At 44.1% G+C, this 25301-nt stretch overlaps 1 protein-coding gene across 2 annotated transcripts in view; it reads left to right on the top strand.

Moving 5' to 3' along the window:
• Positions 1-5432, top strand: part of MTPAP (mitochondrial poly(A) polymerase) — a 182256-nt gene extending 176824 nt beyond the window's left edge. The window contains exon 9 of one of the 2 annotated variants that reach the window (XM_069211289.1): positions 3518-5432. In XM_069211289.1, the coding sequence (XP_069067390.1) occupies positions 3518-3886 (369 nt within the window). In that variant the 3' untranslated portion in view covers positions 3887-5432. The remainder of the gene's footprint in view (positions 1-3517) is intronic. The other variant, XM_069211290.1, reaches the window with a different exon arrangement.
• The last annotated feature ends 19869 nt before the right edge of the window (positions 5433-25301 follow it).

Raw genomic sequence — 25301 nt, 5'->3', positions numbered from 1 at the left:
TCTTTCAGTCGTTCTTGGGTTGTGGGTAGCTCTGCCTTATTAGGAACCAAGGTCATCAGGCACCTAAGATAAAATACCAACCTGCAACATGTCTGAAAACTAGACACTTGGTAGAGCTCAGAGAGTGTGGCTCGTGGGGGTGCCACTACTTTTTCTTAACCAGAATGTCCTTCAGACATCATTTTTCTGTAAAATCACATAGGTTCCACACATTTCTGAGGGAAAGTTTTTGAATCTATAAGGACCATGAAAAGTCATACCAACCCTCGTTCTCATACTTTTCACACTTAAAAATAAATTACTGTAGGCTTTTCCATCTCCAGGTCAGGAAAGGCCCCAAAATACACAGTGTAAGCGTCAGGATTTTTGCTTTGGGCTCCATTCAATCTTGAGATGTGGGAGGCTAGCCGAGGTATTTGGACTCAGGGTTGGATCGCACAAAAAGAATCCTGCCAAAGCCGGGGGATTCCAGGGTGGTGTGGCTTGTGTGGATTCCGCTAATGTCATAACTGTGCTAAAAACATGTTCTCACACTTTTCTGCATTCTGTCTGAGCTGACAGGCACCCAAGGAACCTATTCAACGTAGTTCTGAAACCTATTGATCTGTGGGAATCCAGCCTTGAGTGTCTTTTCTGGATTTGACATATTCTTCTTAACCACAGTACCCTGAAAATTTGAAAGTACTGGTAACAGAAAACTCTGGAACTTGTAGGCAACAGCAAAAGTCCTATTATCTTCTATTTTCCACTTTCCCTGTTAGTTTTGGGTGGGATTATTGTAGCAATAATGAGACCTTCTGAAATCACGTGGTTTCAGCTTGTTAAGTTTTCATCCATTCCTGTCAGGTGGAATACTCCCCCCCCCCCCCCCCCCCCCTCCTCCCCCACACATGTGGGATATTTTATCAGCAGTTTGCTGGTGCACCATAGTAAGATCTAAAGTAGGGTTGAAATCACTGGAGGTTTCTATCACATCACTTAATGCGGTGTGAGGAAATTGAGCCTTTTGTCAGCAAAAATGTATGAAAATGTATGGATATTTGCTGGTCTTTCTAGGAGGGAAAGTGTAATGGGATCCTTGCAAGTCACACACCACAGCCCCCTCTGTAGGTTGGCCAGGGCTGGTAGGGTTCCTTGGGTGTGGACTGACTTTAGGCCAAAATGCTGCAGTCATCCACCTTGGAAACGGAGAAGAAATCTGTTCTTAATGTAGAGAGGTTATGTTTGCAGAGCATGCTGGGTAAGAACACATAAATGGATTCACACAAGCAACACCAACCTGGATTCCCTTGGGGTCTGTATTTGTCAAACATGCCAGATGCGGTAGACTTCACCAGGTGCTTGCCGCCCAGGTCCAAAAACTGCACCATCCCTCATGTAAACTGAGAAGTCCTTGGAGCACTTAGGTATAATTTTTTACACTTGTGGGGTGCCTCCCTCAATTCACCCCCAAGTGGTAAGACTGGCTATGACCTAAGGGTGGGGGATGTGGCCCAAAAGCAGGGAGGACTAACCCATCTATGGGTTAAAAATTGTTATGGTCCCTGGTAGTGGGAGGAGTAATTGCTCATGCTGAGAGGACTCCTCCTGCCCCCTAAAAAAATAAGTCCTTGGTCTCTAGTGTTTCTTCTACCCGTCTGTGGCGCATTATAGGCGTAAAGTCCCCAGTCATGCCTCCAGGGCGATAGAATCACTGTTGGTGGTACTGGGGTAAAGGGGTACAGCCTGATGCCAATGCACGTCAGCCTCCAATCCCATACACTTAAATAAAATAGTAGTCCACCAGTGGCTGATATAAGCCAGTCCTTAACCCCTCTTCTAATTATAACAAAAATAGTCCCTGGTGTCTAGTAGTGCTTTCTGCCCCTCCCCCCCCCTCCTTTGGGATGGTTAACTTGGAGTCACCCACTGCAGTCTGCCCATCCCAGGTTGGCACATAGACTTTGGGATCCCTTGGTGGGGGGTAGCAGTTGACCATACCCGGGGAGCTGCTGCTCCCCTTTTTACAAAAATCCCTCTTGTCTACTGTTTATCATAATCGTTTCTCTGGCCTTAATCTCTGCCCCCAAGGGTCAATCAAACTGAAAGCAGGCAGACCTTTCAGCTCCAGCTGCTTTTATTTTGGGATGTGACGACATCAGTGATCATGATCAAAAAAGGCCTCAGGTTGTAGGGAAAGCTCTTCCCTTTCAGCCCAGGTGCAGGGCTCTGGATTGGAAATCAATACAATAGCCTCCCGAGCATCAAAATTACAATAATCAATATGAATAGTCCTTATAATTTGTAAGTCTTTTATTCACATTCTTCTCAATCTTTAGCATGTTCAAACAGATCATTCAGCCAACATGTATTTCGTCGCTGTGGCAGGTTCGCATGCGACTTCATCAGGACAAGTCACGTCGTACTGTGACATATTATGACCAAACTTTGACATCAAAGAACAAAATCTAACATTTTGCCAATTAGCATACACAATTTGCACTTTGTCGTGTATTAAAACCAAAAATCAACCACTATTCAGAAGCTATATGTAAAAACGTGTGCACTTATTGCTTCTGTATCACTGTAACATTTAATAAGGTAATTCAAATCAGGCAAAGTGCTTATCAATTAATGCACTTGCTTACTTGAGCATCACAACGTGGGACCTCCTATATATAAAATCAGAAACTTGGTCAATTTTCTCTAGAGATTTTAGGTTTGTGGTTTCACATAATGGCTGCATAAGAAGATACCTGTGGTGAACTGCGTTTGCAAAGCAGCACCTGAATGAACCACAATGCTTATGGAACAATGTATTTTTTTTTTTTATACCTGACACTATGAGAAGTGCCGAAAACTAAAAACTGTGTAAATATTGATTAACTACTATACCCAAACGTATTTTCACTTTTTTTGTAAACCTCTGCATAGACGTGTGACAACATTCTTAGGAAATTGGGATACACCACACCAATATGGGCTCTAGCCAATCACCGAAATAGCTGTAGGGATCAGTTTGTATTTCATTGTGAAAAACGTGGGTGTATTGAAAGACATAACCTTGTATCAAGGGAGTGCAGCAAACCATAATTCAAAACATTCCTTAGTCCTGTTTTACTCTTCAGTAAAGTTAACTGGTCTGAATAAGAAGTTAATCGAGAGGTTTGGAAGTAGGGCTTTGTATGGAAATGGTAGATTTTAATATGAAGATTGCGATATGCTTTGCAAATACAATATAATTCTGATTTCTGTGTAGGGCGTGGGTGCTGGATCTTAGGATAACCATTATATAAATGAGTTCCATTTAGAAGTATTGCATATAAGTTTATCTTCTATGGCTATCCTGAAAATCTGGCATATTTTCAGTCGTCCTCATTCATTGAATAATCCTTGCATAGCAACCGCAGTTAATACTTCACAACTATATATGTTTAAGTCTCGTCAAGTGATGTTCTACCCAGTGGCAGCAGTTTTTAATGTTACTTAATTTTATGGTGATGTCATTTTCTGAAATATGCACTTTTCTTTTCTTTAGGGAAAGGAACAAAATAAACCAGAACCTTCTCCACTGTATATACAGAATCCATTTGAAAGCATCCTTAATGTAAGCAAGAATGTGAACCAGACTCAGCTTGAACGATTTGTTGCCCTTGCCAGAGACAGTGCATGGATTTTACAAGGAGATCGAGGCAAGTTATCAGAAAGTAATTCTCAGCCATGGGGTATGGCAGCATTACTACTACCAACTGCACTAAGTAGTGGAAGCAAAGCTAAGAAGAAAAGAAAAAGGGGGCTTGCAAGTGACAGAATCAAAGGACTCTTGGAATCTTTAAAAGTGAACAATGATAAATTAAATACCACACAAGATGCTGGGAAAAGGACCTTTAATATTAAACCAGAGTAGCGGACATAGGACCATTGTTAATGAAACAAGGTACACACGGTGCCCCACAAAGACCATTCGTTTTGACCACTTTTGCTGGGATTCTGAAACAGGGCTACACATTACCTTATGCTATCCCACAGTTTGTCTACATTTATTTATTTTGAGCTCATAACCGCTGCCTGTCCGTTTTAATTATCCAGAGGGAGGAAAGTGCTCGAGAAGTTTCTCGTGGGAGCCAGTAGTTGAATGTGAAACAGGAAGACAACCATCAACCCTGATAAAGCAAATGTAGTGAGAAGTTTTTCAGGAGCACTCCAAAACAAGGTTTTTTTTTTTTTTACAGAACCTGTGCCACAAGGCTCTCTCAGCAATCATAACTTTCACTTTGAAACACCTAATAGACCTGATGCATGAACATAATTTTAAATGGATAGCCTATCAATTATATTTTTCTATCAAAGTACAATATGATTTATCACATATACTTCTTGAATTAAAAATAACTTTTGTTTTCATTAATACATGTGCATTTTTCAATTAACAAGTATTATTACATTTTTGAAAAAAGATGTACATTTCCATTTCTCTGAATCGGAGTTCTGTTTGGCCATCTGCAGAGGATTACATTAAAGAGATATTTGTGTAACAATGGCTATGCTTATTTTGAAAATGTCGCGTTTTTTATGATCTCATATTTTAATGGATGCTTTACCTAAAACCGATATAGCTAACGTTTAGGGTTCCTATCAGTTTACCATTTTATATTCTATTATCAGTTGTTAATCCAACATTCTTATGAAGGTTTGGGAACATTTTATTGTAGGTAAGAAAGCAAAAGGTCTTTGAGACATATGAACAAAATATTTTCCATCTAAATATAAGAACGAACATTCAGTTAACCCCGATCCCTCGTGACGAACAATTTTTTTTGAGTTCACTGTTTTTAGGTTTGTGCACTAATTATCACTGCCGTTGATACCGCAGGTCTGGATGATGGATTAAGGGTAGGCTGTGGGCACTGGAGGGGTATTTTTTCAGTGCTGGGGTCTAGGATGCTCTTCCATCTGCAATCTGGGATACCAGTAAATAGTGTTTTACCAAGTTATGTGAGGCCCAGTATTTGGGAGTCAGGGATTTTATTGAGCACAAACGTGAGAACCCACACTCAGTGTTCAATGGTGTGCCTGTTCAGGTAGGTGTCTTCGTCAATAGTGAATCCAAAAGATTTAGCGTCACTGAAGAGATCTGTAGTGAATCGGTCGGTCTTCTGGTTGGTGAATCATTCCATGATAAGCGTTTCCTGGTAATGCAGCCAACGAGAGTGAATTCTGCTTCAATTGTATATAGTTCGATGTTAACACTTTACAGGTATGGTGCGGACAAAGGAGTATTTTATTTGGTGTATGTCTTTGGTGACTAAAAGTATTTTAAACAGAATTGTCGAAATAGATACAGAAGCTACCCAAAATCTGTTTACGTTTTATTTTTTCTGAAAGGCAGATGCTATGTGTATAGTCTAGTACAGTATGGCGGCAAACTAATTCATGTCTGACAATAAATTAATTATGTTTTTTACTGAAGTGTTTTTCACTGGCCATAGAGATCTTTGTTCGAGTCAGTATGCAGTTAAAAAAAAACGCTTAGCAAGAGTGCAAAGAGTGTTAAACCTCTTGTTTTAGGAACTGTTTGGTTGGCAAGCAGCTATCTTATATTACTTCCCCTGATATGAAACCTATAAAAAGTACAAATAACCTGAAAAGCAGTCTTCCTTTATTTTTAATGCCACTGAAATGTGGTGGTTAAACAGCAGTTAAAACAAGCATTTGCAACGCAATAGGTCATGCTTATTTCGAACAATTTAATTGTCATATTTCGACAACAGCTTCCTTACAAACAGGAAAAAAAACACGAGCGGAAACTGAGAAAAGACAGCTTAACAAAATAAAATAAAGTTAGCTTTAAAAAATAAAACTTAGCAGTTTTGTTTTTCCTGCTGGGCACTTGTTTGCCAGTCACAAGCCTTCTGTTTATGGGGCACTGGAAATTAGAACAAAATAGTACCTCAATCACATCCGTAGCAGGAGCAGCGGATGGACACTAATTAAGTTGAATTAATTAGTGCTTGATCCCTGCTCCTCACAGAGGAAGGAAATTATGCCAGATGTGCCTCTATGGATTGCGAGGCTGTAAAAACAGTGCCACGCAAACCAGCAAATGGTGAGCGGCAGGCGGGCTCCAAGCCGTTCACTGGACACATCGGAGTCTCGTAAGCGAGACGCATGCGCTAGCGCATGCACTTGCAGACTCAAACCAAAAAAACGGAGAGACTTTAAATAGATGGCCATAGAGGGGGCAGCCCACCAAAGCCTTAGTAATTTTTGATGCATGCATGGAAGCCCCCTGCAAAATCTTGCAGGAACATGCTGCAACTTTTGCTTGATCTTGCAACAGAAGCCTCTAACACTTCATTTGTTTTGACTTTTAGCATATCCAAATGAAGAAATTCATTTCACAGTTAGCATGGGTGTGTACAATTGCAGCCAATTTTGTTTTCCTCTGCAAGTTGTCGAGCTATGGAGATTGCTGCTAAAATGGTGCAACATTTATTTGAATGAGAAGGAGCATGGAATGTTGAGTATATGCTTCTGGTGGTTTCTCTTTTAAGTAATCTCCCATTGGTTTTTGCGTATCTGCATGATTACAAAAGGGGGCTGCCCGCCATATGGAAATTCAGCTCAGCGCTGTCCCATAAAAGCGCAGTGCAGCACAATCGCTTCTCTACAGCCTCTCATTCCCCTTAAATTGTTTCTTTCTGGATTCATTTGCTGTGTTTTGCTAGATGCGAATCATGTAATTTAAGAATGCACACAGATCGAGATGGTTCTGTAAATGAGCTGTACTTTTGGAAAGGAATATTCTGCAGTGTTAGCTGTACACAGATCCCATGAACCCCAGATATTGTGACAAAGCTACGACAAAATACAGTTGATTGCTGCCACCTTCTGGACAGCACCACTAGTGCAACTTGGTTTTGTTCGTTTTCAGGCATGCACTACCTTGTGTATTAATTACAAGCATTTGCAATGCAACAGGTCTCACGTTTGCTCGAGTTAGAGCTATTACCGTTGTAAATTCCTAAATGTGAACATGAAGGGAATTTCACCCTTCGGGCCAAGGACAGTGCTTGTATTTTACCAAACTGAAAGGTCTTGCAAGCATTTTTGCATCACATTTCGACAAAGCTCTAATTCGGTTAGCAGAACAGCCTGGTTTATGACCCAAATAAAGGAGAGAAGCAGTGCTCTGTGTGCAATGTCATGAGTGCTTGCACGGAGGGGCCCCGAAGAGAGACTCTGCAATGCGATGCAGGCCATATGGTGTTTGTTTAGTAAAATGAGATTATTTTAAGAGCTGGTAAGAGGACAGCACTGGTATAAAGCCAAAACAAATGTCAGAGACATGGGAGGAGGTGGGAGGAAAGAAATGCTGCAATAAAATGCTGGCAGCTACCAGCCTAAAACAAAAATGCGCACAGTGAAAAGGGACCACCAAAGAAATGTAAAAAAATAGTCTGTCACAGCAACAGATAAATAAACCAAAGTTGAACAATACAGTGGTTGGTCACTGCTCTGAAACAGAAAAAGGAGGGAGAAAAAGCAGAACTGACCACTAACGAGCAAGAAGTTTTAAAGGACACTGTAACTAACAAATTAAGGGTATCATTCCAACCCTGGCGGTCATAGACCGCCAGGGTGGCTGTCCACGGAAGCACCGCCAACAGGCTGGCGGTGCTTCATGTGGAATTCCGACAGCCGCGGTCGCCCAGCCGGGTCCAGCGGTTTCCCGCCGGGTTAGCCCCGGCTGGGAGAATCCTCCATGGCGGCACTGCAAGCAGCGCCGCCATGGGGATTCCGACCCCCTTCCAGCCAGCCTGTTTCTGGTGGTTTTCACCGCCAGAAATAGGATGGCGGGAACGGGTGTCGTGGGGGCCCCTGCACTGCCCATGCCACTGGCATGGGCAGTGCAGGGGCCCCCTAACAGGGCCCCAGCATGATTTTCACTGCCTGAAAATCGCGACGGGTGCAACTGCACCCGTCGCACCCCTGCAACACCGCCGGCTCCATTCGGAGCCGGCTTCTGTGTTGCAGGGCCTTTCCCGCTGGCCCGGCGGGCGCTCCTTTGGCGGGCGCCCGCCGGCCCAGCGGGAAAGCCAGAATGGCCTCTGCGGTCTTTTCGCCAATATCGGAATGACCCCCTAAATCTCTTTAACCCACAGTATAAATATACTTAAGTATACAACAGGTCCAATGCTTACACTCAACCTAAAAATGGTAGTGAAGATTCAAGATGGCATTAGCTCGTTGCTGGCCTCCCACATGGCCCGACCTGTTGACCCAATTCAACCCAGTACTGTTGGCATGTCAGAAATAGGAAAAATGCAAGGTGCATTGGTAATCTTATTAAATCAATTAAGATACATAGAAATCAATTGCCATAAAGACACTTAATATTCATATGAAATGCAGTAATAAGCAAAATTGAAAAAATAGACTGTCTCATATGTGCAGCAAATAAATAGGAAATCAGACAACCTCTCTAGTAGAAACCCAAAGTTTCACAACTGACGCCCGAAACCATGGATTTATAGCCAATTTCAGCATAGAAAATAATGGAAACTGCACAGTCAACATGGTGTAAGCCTAAGTATCATAATTTCAACAAATGACACAACAGTATTCTAATATGTCATATAACCCATCATTTTAGCACTAACCCACTATGTGAATATTGATTCACTCCTTCTGACTGAATGTCATCCAGAGGTGTCAGAACAAACTAGTAATATAAACAACAGAAAACAATTGTGAATAAATAGAATACATTATGCTCACAGAATGAGTCTTAGAAGGTAGCAAGAAGGTCTTCTCCAGTGAGTTCTTCAAGAACATTATGTCATACAAAATAAACATTGCCCCTTTTGCTTCACGTGGTGTAAAATGAGAAAAACTAAATGTATACGGTAGGAAATTTATAAAGATTATAAAACAGATCATAATGATTTTGTTTCAATTGCAATAAGTTCATGTTTATCCACATGTGAATGGAAATATGGAGAAACAAATATTAACCCACATACGCGATTCAGATGTGGAATTACTTCTATAAAGGTGTTGAGATTCAGAGATGCAGAGGGTGGTACAGCTTAAGAAATGGTTAGAGATCAGGTAGGGTGAGAGGGGAGATGCAGTCCGAGGTGAGATAGAGAAATAGCAGTTATAAGTAATTGGAGATGAGGTAGAGAGTGATAAGTCCAATCTGATTAGGCAGAGAGCTGAGAAATACATAGGAAAAGATGTCGACAAAGAAATGAGATTAAGAAATAGAAGATAAATAGAGGGATGTATAATTCATCAGCTAGAGGTTTGGAATCAAGTTGGTGAGATAGAGAGTGGAGAATGATAAAATAGTTATATTGAAGGAGAGGTGAGGTAGAAAGGCGGAGCAATAGAGACATAGGTTCTTTGAGATAGTATTATCTCCTGGTGTTTACTCCTTGAGTCGCAACACTCACTTTGTTTACTGAGACATTATCTCAAAGCATTCTGAAGTTTCAGGAAGGCAATTTGTTCAGTCCTAGATTTAAAAAAAAACCTCAAACATCAAACAACACATGGGAGCAAGGGGTTATTCCATATTTGGAGCATTTCTGTAAGGTTTTCATGAGGCTGTCCTGGCTAAAGAGTTGATCTTTGCAGGTGTACTAGACATGATATTTAATGCCGCCAGCCTGCCTGGAAGATGGGTAGGTGCAACCTTCAGGTCTATAAAATTTGACAGAGATGCTGCAAAAGTGATAGGGACCATGCCTTTGCAAAAATAAAATTCCTGTTGAGGTGCAATATCTAGACACGTGGTTCATAGAGACTCGCATCCTTTGGGTACTAAAGAAGAAGAATATGCAATCTGAGGTCTACTACTTACCAATATGACAGCATAATTTGAGGTTGGCTTGTTGGCAACAAGAAAAGGCATTGACTGTGGACAAAGTAAGCCCATCTTAAATATTCCTCTAGCTCATAGTTCACACTGCCTAGTGTCTCCTAAGAAGTCATAATTCCAGACAAGTGTGTGATGTAAGCGCTCGGTCACAGTGCATAGTCCTAATACCAGCCTTGTTTGTGCGAGGTAAAAAAGGTAAAACAGCTTTTTGACTTATTACCTTCGTAGTGCTTGTAGTGTCCAGGAAGAAACATCAGTGCATAGTGATTCCAATACATTCAACATGGGCACACAGTATGTGCCATTCCAATAGATTCAACACGGGCACACAGATGTGGTTCACCAGTTTACTTTAGAGGTTCCTTCGATCACTGAAGACAGTTGTCAGGCTGTTGCCCAAACAAAAGGAATATTCTACACCTCAGTCAACCAGGCTTCCCAAACGGGCAGGAATAGACAGGGTAGGAGTTACACTCACATGTTGCATCAGTCCTACACAATGCACTATAGTAGATGTTAATCTATTATTTCACAATTTAGTTGTTTTAGGGTTCAGTTTAAACACACAACATTATTTTAGCAGACAGGTACGTGTTTAGTGAATAATGCAAATCCTTCACTTCTGATTTTTTCCGTTTGTTAGAAAATATGTTCTTTCCAGTTAGGGTATGGCCGTGCTCATACATATTACTTTTGTCAAATTCCAAGTAAAGTGAGGTGCATGCCACCAACTCAGAAAACTGATTGATTTCCCTCCTGCACAGTTGCCCTGATTAACATTTCAGAGGTGTGGTTTGCACCATCCTGTGGTACATCAAGTGTCCTGCAGTGCATGATAATAGATGCTGGTACAACATGTTCAAAGCGCGTCCCACGTCCCCGTATATGGTTGGAAGGAAGTGCTGTAGCGTCGCAGAATTCTAGCTATTATTTATACTGTATAGTGGATTCTGCGCTAGAGAACGATGGATCGAAGCGACATAGATTTGAGGGGATGTCATCAATGAGTAATGTAAGCAGTAACAATAATCAGCATAATCAATGATATTAAACCTCCTTCAATCACAACACCAGTTTATTAAGAAGAATTATAGAACTTATTTCCCTAGATTAACAATGCTAATGTTACAAAAATAATTCTCAAATACAAATGGTAAGCATACAGAATTAATAGTGGTTGATTAGAACATCTTATATATCTCAGTTTAATTAAAACAAACAAATAATCTCCAAGAGAATTACACTTATTAATAATACCAGAACTGGTAATAATGGCAAAGTATTCATTAGTACCACACTCAAACGATGTCAATGTAAGTCATGAGCATTTCAAGTTAATTCCCTCACTAACCACAAATTAGCATTAACATGTTGGGCTTCATGTAAAAAAGAATTTAGTAACACAAATTTAGAAAAACTCTTTAACTCGGGTTAATAACAAAAATAATATTATTAATATGCAACAATCAAATTATAAGTTGCAGCTGGTACCTGGAAAGCAAAAGAGACACATATAACATTACAATAACTTACATTACCAAATTGATAGCAACAAGCAGTCTACTTCAGCAAGGGGACAGCATCAGGTATGTCTTCAGAAGAACTGGGCCTAACAACAGCTAAACCCACACTGCTACAGGAACACTGGAATCTAACGACTTCAATCTCTCCCGCTAAAATCTGCAATTTCCTCTCTCTCTCATCCTCTGCCTCTACTCATCTATATTCCACTAGAGAATCCTACCTAGGTTGTTATACTAATCTCTAAAAAAACGTATGATTGGTCAGTCCATGGGGTGGTTACGTTTCAACCAATAGAAAGCTAAATTGATAACCTAAAATACGACAATACTACATTAACTAGAACATTTTCTCAACAGTAACTTTTCCTCTTCCGTCTCGTCTGTAGCTCCATTGTTCCATCTCCACCCAGACTTCTGTTTGCAGGAAGAAACTTTTACAGTAACAACTTCATTTCCATCTTCGTGGAAAAGATCACGCATTAGTAACATTTTCAAACAATAGAACATTCCACTTATGCAATACTCGGTTAAAACATGGCCTTGTAAGACATAATTCAGTAACCCACTAGGGGTAGCTGTGGACACATCTATTAAAGCACCGAATGCACTTTTATGTAAGCATTGAATTATGGAAAATAACCACAACATTTAGTTAGAATTTTTGCTCAATTAGGAACAGAAAATGAACTGTGGCAACCTTTTTCAAAAGTCACCCGTTTTACATGTTAATTCATCATACATTTAAGTATACCAAAATCATTAATAAACATATTAGAAAATTCACACTCTCACAGAAGCAAGCATTTGTCTTGGTCTTCAAGAATGAAGGGGAGTGAGAGCAAAGATTCTAAGGATGGCAGTGGCGCAGACTGGGGTTTGTAGGCCTGGCAAGGAACCATGGGGTCCAGTAAATTAAAAGGACCAAGAAGTGCAAGTGGTGAGGAGGAGGTTGGTGAGGGAAGGGGTAGTAAGATTGGGTTGGTTTCCTCGAGTGGCAGTTGGAATCACATGATAAGCCGTATATTAGCTTGCACTTTGGTGAATTTATTAAAGGGTAGAGTGATGGCGCTGAAGATTGGTGTGTAATAAGTATGGGTTTCTTTTTTACGTAGGGCCAGATTAATCTATCACAGTATCTGTATTCATAGATCACCCGGTAGAGAAGTGACCATCGTGCCTTCCTCTTCAGTGCTGCTGGTGTGAAGGGGCAACTGAGCAGTTGCAGATTTTTCCTTCCCAATTATTGGTCAAAGGGAAAACTTGAAAGAGTCAAGGTCAGTATTCACTTTCCGCAGAGTGGATTTCTGGCAACCAACTCAACCCTGACCAGTGGGTCAACAGGATTATCTCTTGGTGGAGAGCTGATGTACTGAATACGACTGAGCAGATCTGGGGTCTTTGTTCTGAGATGTAATTTATTTCAGGTTACATTTTTGGAGTATACCTAAAGGGATACTGGACAAGGCATTTGGAAGATCGCCAGAAGGGGTTGGGGGATGGGCTTTAAAGGTTAATTGGGACAAGAGCACTGGACCTAGGGGTGCTGTGGGTTCTACAACTCCCCAAAAACAACAATGCCAGCGTTCAGAAGAATAACATTAAAACGCCCTTTACATTTCGTGTTTAATTCGTCATGTTTGCTGACATTCAAATTCGGAGGTTAAATGTTAGGTAACACGCTGACAAATTGTTGTTTATTTTTCAAACAGGGAGATTGGTGATTACTTTTCCTTTGACTGCAAAGTTAGGTAAATTTGTACCGTGCACCAGGTGACGATCTTGCAGGGGTACAGAACGAAAAAAGGAAAGGTTGTAGGGTGTCAAATGTTTTCCAGTTCACAGAAAAATGTAAATGCTTGTAAATGAACAATATAAATGTTTCAAAATACGTCCGCAGTAAGTATAGTACAAATGATGTACTGTGTTTTTGTAATTGTGAGGTGTGACGGAAACAAAGATTTAATAGGATCAAAGCAGATCTACGCACTTTACCCACACGCACTACTTGGGTGATGCGCTAATGATAAATATACACTGAAGCCTGATTTCCCCACGTTATTGTTTGTATGCCATATAGGTCTAAATTAAATTTGGTTGCAAATTGCAAGAGGCCATTTAGATGCAAAATGTGCTCTTTGTTAGTGGCAGTACCCAACGCATAATTATTTAGTTACATATTTGGGGCAGGGTGGTCCAAAATGCATCACCGGACATATACTCATCATTTACCACTCCTGCTGAAGGGGCACGGCTCGTTTGCTACATTTGTTCTTTGTGTGATAGGTTTGATTTTTCACAATACCTATGACAGCCCCCACTCTGAAAATTGTTTCAGCACAACTGGATAGGGAGATTGTTTACCCTAATCTTGTGGGATACAGCTTCGCCTTAGAGTTAGGGTTATTCTCCTCGAATGAAGGACCACGACCTCAGCCCATCCGCGCTAACCTCGCTCCACTAGCAACGTTTTTGACACTTCATTACTAGAAATAAAACCATGGACACTGGTTGGCTGTGCGGTTTTCCCTGGGAGTGGTGCTCCGTACAAATAATTGCTGTGTGGTCACATCAGTGTCAAATGGTGCAAATGTCCACCCCTTAACCTTTTCAGATTTTATTTGGTGCTCTACTTTTACTCTTCTGCTTTTGTCCTTGTTTCTGGTTTGAATCCGAAAAGTAGAACGTTTAACATTAGTCTATTTTTAACCAGATAGTATACTGTTTAAGTTATGTTTACTAATGTTGAAAATCATGCGGTCAGTTAGTTTACCTCTACTCGGTCAGTTGTCTTCTGCCTTACTTTAGTCATGTCCTGAACCCATGTTTTAAAGTTTGGAGCAGTGAAGTGTTCCGTCGGTAAAAAAACAAAATGTGGAGTGATAATCAGCTTGTTTGGGACACCTTTGGATTTTTCGTTAGTTCTAGTGCCTCGAAATTGAGAGCGCGGTCTTGCTTTAATCCTCGTGTTTCCTTACCACATTGCCTGTGTCAGGGGTGGTTATTGCGTACAAAACGTCCACTAGATGGCGGAAGGTCTGCACGTAACCCCAGATAAGCAAACGAAACCGTCTGTGGCACACTATTACAAATAATTATAATTAAAAAGTCCTTGCTTATATCTGACACACATAAAGTAAATAGCAGATATAGCAAGTCACTGTATTAGCAAATGTATTTAATAGGTGTAGGAAGTTGGCTCTGAATATACTATTTCTAAGTAAGAAATGGTGTGCATAGAGTCCAAGGGTTCCCCTTAGAGGTAAGATAGTGGCCAAATTAGATAATTCTAATGCTCTATTTTGTAGTAGTGTGGTCGAACAGTAGGCTTATCAGAGGGTAGTGTTAAGCATTTGTTGTACACACAGAGGCAATAAATGAGGAACACACACTCAAAGACTTTACTCCAGGCCAATAGTTTTTATATAGAAAAATATATTTTCTTAATTTATTTTTAGAACCACAAGTTCAAGATTTGAAGTAAATACATAAAATGCAAGGTACTCCGCACAGGTAAGTTAGGAACTTTGAATTAGAGCAATAACATATACAGTTTTTGTTAAAATGGCAATAAGCTATTTTAAAAGTAGTGCAAAAATCAACAGTTCCTGGGGGAAGTGGGTATTGGTTAGATTGTGAGGTAAGTAAGACACTTACAAGTCTCAGTTCCTGGGCATAGGCAGCCCACCGTTGGGGGTTCAGGGCAACCCCAAAGTTACCACACCAGCAGCTCAGGGCCGGTCAGGTGTAGAGGTCAAAGAGGTGCCCAAAACACATAGGCGCCCGGGGTGCTCCGGTTCCAGTCTGCCAGCAGGTAAGTACCCGCGTCCTCGGGGGCAGACCAGGGGGGTTTTGTAGAGCACTGGGTGGGACAAAAGTAGGCACACAAAACACACCCTCAGCGGCACAGGGGCAGCCGGGTGCAGTGTGCAAAACAGGCGTCAGGTTTTGAATAGGTTTCAATGGAGTGTCCCGGGGGTCACTCTAGCGGTGCAGGCAGGCTCAGGGGGGCTACTTGGTCCAGCCCCCACCTGGGCTAGGCAGAGGGTCACCTGGAGGTCACTCCTGCACTGAGGTTCGGTTCCTTCAGGTTCTGGGGGCTGTGGGTGCAGTGCTGTGTCCAGGCGTCGGGTCCCTTGTTACAGGCGGTCTCGGTCAGTGGGGGCCTCTGGATTCTCTCTGCAGGCATCACTGTGAGGGTCCAGGGGGGTCAACTCAGGCTACTCATGGGGTCGCAGTAGCTGGGTAGCCCTCCCTCTGGTGTTGGCTCTCTGGATCTCGAGCCGGGGGTGTCGGGTGCAGAGTGTGATGTCTCACGATTCCGGTGGGAAGAGTGAGGTCTTTGAAGTTGAAGAAAAGTTGCAAGTTTGTTGCAGGTTGTTGAGCAGAGCCGCTGCTTGGGAGTTTCTTGGTCCTGGGAGTCAGGGCAGTCCTCTGAGGCTTCAGAGGTCGCTGGTCCCTGTTGGATGCGTCACTGGTAGCAGGTTTTAGAGTCAGTAAACAGGCCGGTAGGGCTGGGGCCAAAGCAATTGTTGTCTCTGCAGGCTTGTAGGTCAGCAGTCCTTCTTCTTTAGTTCATATTGCAGGAATCTGATTTCCTGGGTTCTGGGGTGCCCCTAAATACTAGATTTAGGGGTGTGTTTAGGTCTGGGAGGGCAGTAGCCATTGGCTACTGTCATGGAGGATGGCTACACCCTTTTTGTGCCTCCTCCCTGAGGGGAGGGGGCACATCCCTAATCCTATTGGGGGAATCCTCCAAAACTAAGATGGAGGATTTCTAAAGGCAGGGGTCACCTCAGCTCAGGGCACCTTAGGGGCTGTCCTGACTGGTGGGTGACTCCTCCTTGTTTTCCTAATTATCTCTTCCAGCCTTGCAGCCAAAAGTGGGGCAGTGGCGGAGGGGCGGGCATCTCCACTAGCTGGGATGCCCTGGGGCGCTGTAACAAAGGGGGTGAGCCTTTGGGGATCACCGTCAGGTGTTACAGTTTCTGCAGGGGGAGGTGTGAAGCACCTCCACCTAGTGCAGGCTTTGTTCCTGGCCACAGAGTGACAAAGGCACTCTTCCCCATGTGGCCAGCAACTCGTCTGGTTGTATCAGGCAGACAGAAGCTGGTCAGCCCCCACTAGAAGTCGGATAGGTATTCAGGGGGCATCTCTAAGATGCCCTCTGGGTGTATTTTACAATAAATTCCACACTGGCATCAGTGTGCATTTATTGTGCTGAGAAGTTTGATACCAAACTTCCCAGATTTCAGTGTAGCCATTGTGGACCTGTGGAGTTTGTGTTTCACAAACTCCCAGACCATATGCTCTTATGGTTACCCTGCACTTGTCTAAGGTTTTGCTTAGACACTGTAGGGGCCTAGTGCTCATGCACACATGCCCTCACCTGTGGTATCGTGCACCCTGCCTTAGGGCTGTAAGGCCTGCTATAGGGCTGACTTACCTATGCCACAGGCAGTGTGAGGCTGGCATGGCACTCTGAGGGGAGTGCCATGTCGACTTAGTCATTTTCTCCCCACCAGCACACACAAACTGTGAAGCAGTGTGTATGTACTGAGTGAGGGGTCCCCAGGGTGGCATAAGACATGCTGCAGCCCTTAGAAACCTTCCCTGGCATCAGGGCCCGGGGTACCAATTACAAGGGACTTATCTGAGTGCCAGGGCTGTGCCAAGTGTGGAAGCAAAAGTACAGTTTAGGGAAAGAACACTCGTGCTGGGGCCTGGTTAGCAGGGTCCCAGCACACTTTCAATCAAAACTTAGCATCAGCAAATGCAAAAAGTTAGGGGGTAACCATGCCAAGGAGGCATTTTCTTACAGTAGGTTTCTTTAAAGTTTAAAGCAAGGCATTACTTCCATGTTCATACTTTTGCTTATGTGTGACATTTCCACGTTTCCATGTACTTGTGTGACAATGTCGTTTGCGTGACACTTTGAGTACACTTTATATCGAATTTAAAGCGATTATGTGCATAAAATATAATATCATAAATTGCAAACCTCGTGTAACAGAATGATTTAGAATGGGCTTAAAAGAGATAGAATTCGAAGTTATTTTGGATAAAAATCAAGAGTAGAGAGAAGGTGTCAGTCACAATCATAGGACCCGCAACCTATGCCCTGGGCTTACACTTCCCTATCTACGTCATTGCGCGCGCAAATGCACTCAGCATTTTCAAATATAGCAAATTGTTTTGTTTGCTTTCTCATATTATAAAGCCTACAAAGATCAATTTATTATTAGCGAAGCCACTGTAATATTGTGCGTTGAAGTAACTCACAATTACAACAAAGTATTGTCTTGTTAAACGACTGCTTCGATTGGGCCAAAAATGTCGAAATGACCCAAGAATGCAACTTTTTGGGACTAGCTCTCATTCAGTATCACCCACATGATTAAAATCCAGAGTAGGCCTTGCCAGGATCTCCTCCGCTTGTTACGAACAACTCTTAGCAACAGGCACGGCTCTAGAGGATGGGCCAGTGGGCCAGGCCCACCCAAGATAGCCCCATGGCCTACCCAAAACCCATTCATCAAAAACCATTATCTGTCCTTCCCGTAAAGAAAAAAATCACACATGCCTGCAGACTTGCAATCAATGAGTAATTGTTCGACTTCCATTTATAATTCCAATGGGTACTTTAAGTGCGTAGGGACAGGGGTGAGGTCACGGGAATGACTGCTGTTACTGTGCACGTGTAAACAGAAGGGGTACCTAAGACACCCTCAGTATATCGAGGCTGCAAGTTCCTGTCACACAGTAATTGAGAGATGAAAATATTTTTGTGGCACGAAGGATTTTGCAACTGCAAGTGAAGTAAGTGAAAATGAGCTTTCAGAGAGGATATATATCTTTGTAGTGGTTTACTATATATTTTTTTCTTCTGTGTTGTTACTTGTAACTTATGACCAGGACCACTGAAATTATGCGCCTGAGGAAAACCAAATTATGTGGCAGGGTTGATTAAATTATGGCAAATTATTCCGTATGATGTAGCACATTTTGTGATAGTATTACATAGTCAATTTATTTATTTATACTTATACGATTCTGCACATGCATAGTTTTATGCAAAATTATAGATTTGCCTCATTTGCCACGTAATCCTTTATCCACTGCATAATTTACAGATTTGAACAAAAAACATCAAATGGATCAAGAGTCACTAGAAACGCTGGGATGTGTTGCAGCACAGTGGTAGGCCCTTCACAAAGGTTTACTGGTCACCCTTCAGTTGCTTATTGCTGTAGTTATGTTTAAACTGTTACTAATGAAATTAAACTATGTTCCAGTGTTAACAAATGTAATAAAATAGCAAAATAATAAAGTAATAGTACCCTGCATTTTGCTCTATAATTTAGTCAACCCAGCGGCATAATTTGGTCCTCCTCAATTGCATAATTCCAGTGCCCTGGATTACAGTTGTCAAGCTCCATGAGTCCTAAACTGGTAAAATCATATACTGGGCTAATGCACTTGCTGTGGAGATCCTTCCGCAATCTGTGGATTCACAAGGTCAAATCCAAGGTCAACTCAGCCTTCCATTTCTGAAAAAAAAGAGTAAAACAGTGTAGAAAATCTACTGCCTTTTCTGCAAGGTCACCCCAGATTTTTTACCTTTTTTATAACCTCTTTCTCTGGTTTTTTAACACTGTACACATTACACATTACTCCAGGTGAGCAAGGGTAAACTACCGTACTCCCCCATTTTAAGATGGCTTATTTAGTTTATTTCCAATTGACACATTTAACTTGTGTCCAACCTCCCTGGACTGGAAACAAGCATCCTGGGACTGGTTTCAGGGTATTACCCTTCATCAGCCAGGCTAGTTTGAATCCAGTGGCACAGTGAGCACCGGACCCACGTGTGGGCATACCCTTCCTACTTAGGGCAACCTTAGCAACACAAAAGGATGTTGGCTGGAGTGCTGAACAATGTAAACACTCACCCCCAGTCACAAATGTGGGTTTAATCCATCATTCTTTTGCTCACCTTGCCATCCAAGTTTGGACCCAGCCATATGAAAATCAGTCTTGACCCTGTTCCTCATGCGAACAGTCCAGCCTGAACTGCCAAGCCAGGTTCTCCCTGGACCAGAAACAAGCATCCTGGAATGGGTTTCACCCTTCATCATCCTGGCTAGCTTGAATCCAGTGGCCAGTGAGCAAGGGACCCACGTGTGGGCATACCCTTCCCACTTAGGGATTCAAGTTAGTCTAGCTGATGAAGGGTGATACCCTGAAATCGGTCCTAGGATGCTTCTTTCCAGTCCAGGGAGGACCTGGCTTGGCAGTTCGGGCTGGACTGTTCTCATGAGGAACAGGGTCAAGACTGATTTGCATGTGGCTGGGTCCAAACTGGGGTGGCGTGGTGAGCAAAAAATCCGATGGATTAAACCCAGATCTTTGTGACTGGGGGTGAATGTTTGCATTGTTCAGCATTCCGTCCGTCATCTGTTCTTTTTGCATTTGTTTCCCCAAGTGGGAAGGGTATGCCCAGACGTGGGTCCCGTGCTCACTGCACCACTTGATTCAAGCTAGCCTCGCTGATGAAGGGTGATACCTTGAAACTGGTCCTACAATGCTTGTTTCCGGTCCAGGGAGGACCTGGCTTGGCAGTTTGGGCTGGACTGTTCTCATGAGGAACAGAGTCAAGACTGATTTGCATATGGCTTGGTCCAAACTGGGGTGGTGTAGTGAGCAAAAAAACGATCAATTAAACCCAGATCTTTGTGACTGTGAGTGATTGTTTGCATTGTTCAGCATTCCGTCCATCATCTGTTCTTTTTGCATTTCTAGATACTGTCTACACTTCACTGCAAGAGGATACCAGGACCCGGTATAAGGTGTAAGTACCTTAGGTATCTAGCACACCCCAGACCAGCTTCCTACACCACTTTTGGTAGGAAAGAAGGCCTAGTGCAAAGCACCAGTTTGTCTGTATCAAGTGAGAAGAATGGAGGCTCAGAACATAAAGCCTGCACCTCACTCACTCTTCGGGCAGATGTAATGGCTATGAGGAAGGCTGTTTTTAATTGTGAACAGCTAGACGGGACAGTTGTGGATAGGCTTGAAGAAGCACACATCAAAAATGTGAGGACCAAATTAAGGTTCCACTGAGGCATAATAAAAGGAGAAGGGGAACACATACGTACAAGGCCCTTTCAGAAATATATTTACAATAGGGAACATATTTAAAGAGGGTCGGTTAGGCAGCAGCAAGGAGGCAGACAGAGCAGAAAGATAACCATTGAGAGTGCCCAAAGCAGAACCTGCTGGGCAAGGGTAAGAATGAAAAGCAGAATATCAGAAAGGGAATCAGAAAGTGGGTCAATTGACTTTTCTGTACAATATGATACAAATTGCTTCCAACAGCATGCATATGCCGTCTTAGTGGAGGGACACCTGGCTGCCAGAATAACATTGCAGACTTTGTGAGGAAGGTCAAAAGCTATCAACTCCCACTGCTCAATCTCCACACAAGAAGGCGAAGAGTTGACAAGTTCGGGTTGAGGACCCTTCCCAGCTGCTGCAATAAAAGATCCTCCTGAAGGGGCAGCCTGATCGGAGGATCGACACTCATATTCGGGAGCTCGAGATACCAGACTCTCCTTGCCCAGTCTGGAGCCACTAGTATGACTTGGGCCTAGTTGTTACTGATCTTCTTGAGAAATCTGGGCAGGAGTGATATGGGCGGAAAGGTGTACAGGAGGCCTGAGCTCCACTCAGGACGAAAAGCGTCTCCGAGCGAGAGCTGCCTTGGAAACTCCAGCACGCAAAACTGTTGCCATTGTGCATTCTCTGCAGAGGTGAACAGATCTAACCAAGGCTCTACTCACTGCTGGAAGAGACCTTGCACCAACTCTGGATGGAGACACCATTCATGGTTCACTAGGCATTAACGGCTGAGTTTGTCCACTCTGACGTTCAAACAACCTGCCAGATGTTGAACCACCAGGGATATGCAATGCTGGTCCACCCATATCCAGAGATGCAGTGCCTCTTGACAGAAAGTCCACGACCCCACCCTGTCCTGTTTTGTGTAGTACCACATGGTGGTGGTAGTGTCTGTGAACACCTATACTAGCCTACCTTTGATGGAAGGTAAGAAGACTTTCAGTGCCAGTTAAATCACCCGGCGCTCCAGCATGTTAAGTTGGAGTCTGAATTCCGCCGGAGACTAGATTCCTCTGATCGCCTCCTCTCCCAGATAACCGCCCTATTCCAGGAGTGACGCTTCTGTCACTACTGTGAGATCTAGTTGGGGAAGGGAGATGTGTCTACTTCTGACCCAATTGCGGTTTGTTAGCACCACTGCAGGTCCTTTGAGGTCTTTCCAAGGTCTGGACCATGTCAGAGAATTCCCCTAATGGTGTGCCCACTGGAACTTCAGGTCCCATTGCCGAGCCCACTTATGCCATCTGGCATGTTTCACCAGTAGGATGCAAGAGGCCATAAGGCCCAGTAGCCTCAGACTCAGTCTTACTAAAAGCCAGGACAGAGTCCGAAACTTCAGTATCAAAGCCTGAATATCCTGGAGTCACCGCTCTGGAGGATAAGCCCAAAACTGCATGGTGTCGAGAACAGCTCCAATGAAAGGGAGCCTGAGAGGAAGTCAGGTGTGACTTTGGCACGTTGATAGTGAACTCCAGTGAATGCAGGAGGTTGCTGTAGTCTGTAGATGGGAGACAACAGCCTGGGGTGGGCCCACATTCAATAGCCAGTCATCAAGAAAGAGGAAGACTGGCATCCCTGATCTTTGTAGTTGAGCTGCGACCACCGGCGTCACCTTGGTGAACACCCGAGGGGCACTGGTAAGTCCAAAAGTCAGCACAATGACCTGAAAGTGCTTGTGGCCTACCATAAACCGCAGGTAACGCCGATGGGCAGGCAGGACAGGGATGTGAAAATAGGCGTGCTGCAAGTCCAACACTAACATCCAGTGTCCTGGGTCCAGGGCAGACAAGGCCTGAGCCATTGTGAGTATCTTGAACTTCTCTTTTTTTAGGAAGTAGTTGAGGGTTCGGTGATCTAGGATAGGATGAAGACTATTGTCCTTTTTGAGGACCAGAAAGTAGCGGGAATAGCAACCTCAGCCCACTTCTGGCACCAGAACCCTCTCTTTGGGTCCCTTAGCCAAGAGAGCCATGACTTCCTCGCAGGGCAAGGACAAGTGATCCTCCATCATCTGTTCATAAGTTGGAGGCATTGAGGGAGGAGAGGTTTTGAAAGGGAGGGAGTAAGCCCTCTAAATGATCTGCTGAACCCACTTGTCCGATGTTACAGACTGCCAGTGGTGGAGATGTTGGCAGATTCTGCCACCAACTGGACACATATGTCTAAAAGGGCAAGATTAGGAAGGTTTGGAGGTGGCAGCTGCCGGGAGATGGTGGCGGTCGGACCAGACCACTGTCTACTCGACCCATGGGATCGGTAGGAACCACACCGTTGGCCATGTAGAGGCTGGGAAGCTTGCGCAGGCCGGTGGCTGGGATAGGGTTGGTGGGGATGAAAGCACCTTCTGTAGCCACAAAAGGAGCAAAAAGGCAGACTGAGGATGTTGCGGGCAGGAGAGAGGGCCAGGGACTTGGCCTTAGCCTACAAGTCCTTAAAGCACTCCAGCGCCAAGTATGCCTTGTCTCTGAAGAGACTGGTGCTATCAACGGGCACGTCTTTGAGGGAAGCCTGGACATCCCCTGAAAAGCCAGACATTCTCAGCCAGGCATGGCGTCTGAGTGCCACTGTCACTCAAATCGCTCTGCCCAGTGAGTCAGTCGGTTTAATTAAACCACAATGTATAGTGAACTTTGCTGTGTCTCTAGCATCCTGGACTGATTGGGAGGCCCAGGCCTCCTTCTGCACCTGTGGCAGCACTTGTGCAACCATCTCCCACGGTGTGTGGGAATAGCTGCCTAATAAGCATGTGGTGTTCACTGACCGCAATGCAATGCAAGGCTAGCAGAAGAAAACATCTTCTTACCAAAGCTATCCACATCTTTGATTCCCTGTCTGGGGGTGCGTCAGGGAACGTGCCATGGGATGTAGAAGCCTGGATCACCAAGCTCTCCAGAGTAGGGTGTGGGTGAGGAAGTTTGGGTCACCTAGGGAGGGGGGGGCCAGCAGGTAATCATCCATTTCACAAGAGCCCCTGTGCTGGGTTTGGAACAGGTTCCCAGAAGGATGTCAACAAGGGTTTTGTTAACAGAGAGCAGAGATTCAGAGAAGGAAGTTCCCGGTTGTAGCACCTCGGTCAAGATGTTCATCTTGACTGCCACAGAGGACAACTCAAGGTCCAGGACCTCAGCCTCCCTCTTCACCACCACAGTGTAAGCAGCTCCCTCCTCTGTAGTCACAGTAGGGAGAGAAAGCATGCCAGGATCTGGAGACCTGTATGCTGGCATCACCCAGTTCCTCACTCCAGTCCATGTCCTGTTCTTCAGGCTGGTATTCTAAAAAGTCCAGTGACCCCTCCCGTACTTCCCTGAGGCCTAGCCTATCAGAATAAGGCTGAGGCACCAACCTAGGATACAAGGGTCCTATCAGCACTGGAATTGGCATTGGTCGATGCTGCTCCTTCTTAGTGTTGGATTTTTTTATCAAAATGGGGCTGGTGTCGCCGGTGAGTGCCGGGAGCATCAGCATCAGGACGGGCACCGGGAGAGGTTGCATAGGCATGACTGACATCGGTCCGGATCCATGACCGGATCCATCGGGCCCATCATAACCCATTGTAACTGGGGGTCGGAGCCACCAGCATGGAACCAGATAGGCCCCCCGTCCCATCCCCGAGGACCTGAAGGCACTGTAGAGGGGATAGGTCACTCAAAATTAGGCGTATGGGCTCGTAAAACTCTTTCATTTGAGTGGGGGTCGTTTCAGCTCCCGGAAAGCTGGGAAGGTGTGGAGTCGGCCCAGGTGCAGGTTCCGAATAACCATGCATGGAACACCGATTTTCTGTCGTTGCCGGGGAGAAGTCGAAGCACGCCTCAACAACTTGTGTTTATTGTGCCTTTTATCTGAATGTCCCAACAATTTTGAATGGGTCAAAGAAGACTTGGGACTCCTGGAGCAATCCCGGGGACTTCCTCTCAACCAGCATCAAAACTTCTGTGGAGCTGCACGACGTGGAGTCACCTGCTGGGCTAATAGCAGCTTTCGGGACACCTCCCTCAAAGCTTTCAGCGCCATGGCCCGGCAGTAGAAACATGACTTGGAGTTATGGTCATGTTCCAGACACCACGGAAACACGAGGTGTGAGTTTGTCACTGACATGGCATAGTGACAGGCACCACAGGGTTTAAAAACTGCCTTCCCTAATGACACCAGGAGCATAACCTCAAATATCACTGTTGAAGAAACAGCCTGTCAAAAACTGACAGAGGGGTAGCTCATCTCTCTGATCTGTGCTGCTAGCACAGAAGGGAAAGAAATGGTGTCAGCATGCTGAGGTGGTGCCTATATAGGTGAAGCCGATGCCATTTGTAATATCGATGCTGCTGCACAGAGTCGACCAATGCCACGTACCGACATGGAGGGGTAATGCTCACAAAAAATCTTTTGGAGCCAGTCTGACACCTGGGGAGAATTCAAGGGTAAGAAATCTGGGGCCAAAAGTCTATCAGATCTGGATTTTAATGTGAGAGGGCACTAGTCATTTCCATAGCACGCTTCCCTACACACACTCAGTGCCCAAGGGTAATGTGCACTTTGGCCATCTTGGAATTGCCCTGACATCAGTTCGGCCTGTTTGCAATGAGTTAAACAGAAACTACTGAAAAAAAGAAGATTGGCCAGCTCCTTTCCCCCAAGCAGACACAACAGACTTACAATAATCCTTCTCTCGATAGCCACTTGAACGCAGTATTGAGGGGGGGGTACATCCTGCTTTCCTCAGAACTGTGACTCAGGCC

The sequence above is a fragment of the Pleurodeles waltl genome, chromosome 10 (genome assembly GCF_031143425.1).
Source record: "Pleurodeles waltl isolate 20211129_DDA chromosome 10, aPleWal1.hap1.20221129, whole genome shotgun sequence".
Lineage (NCBI taxonomy): Eukaryota > Metazoa > Chordata > Amphibia > Caudata > Salamandridae > Pleurodeles > Pleurodeles waltl.
Note: the sequence above shows the minus strand (reverse complement) of the source record. Positions and strands in the feature narration are given on the sequence as shown.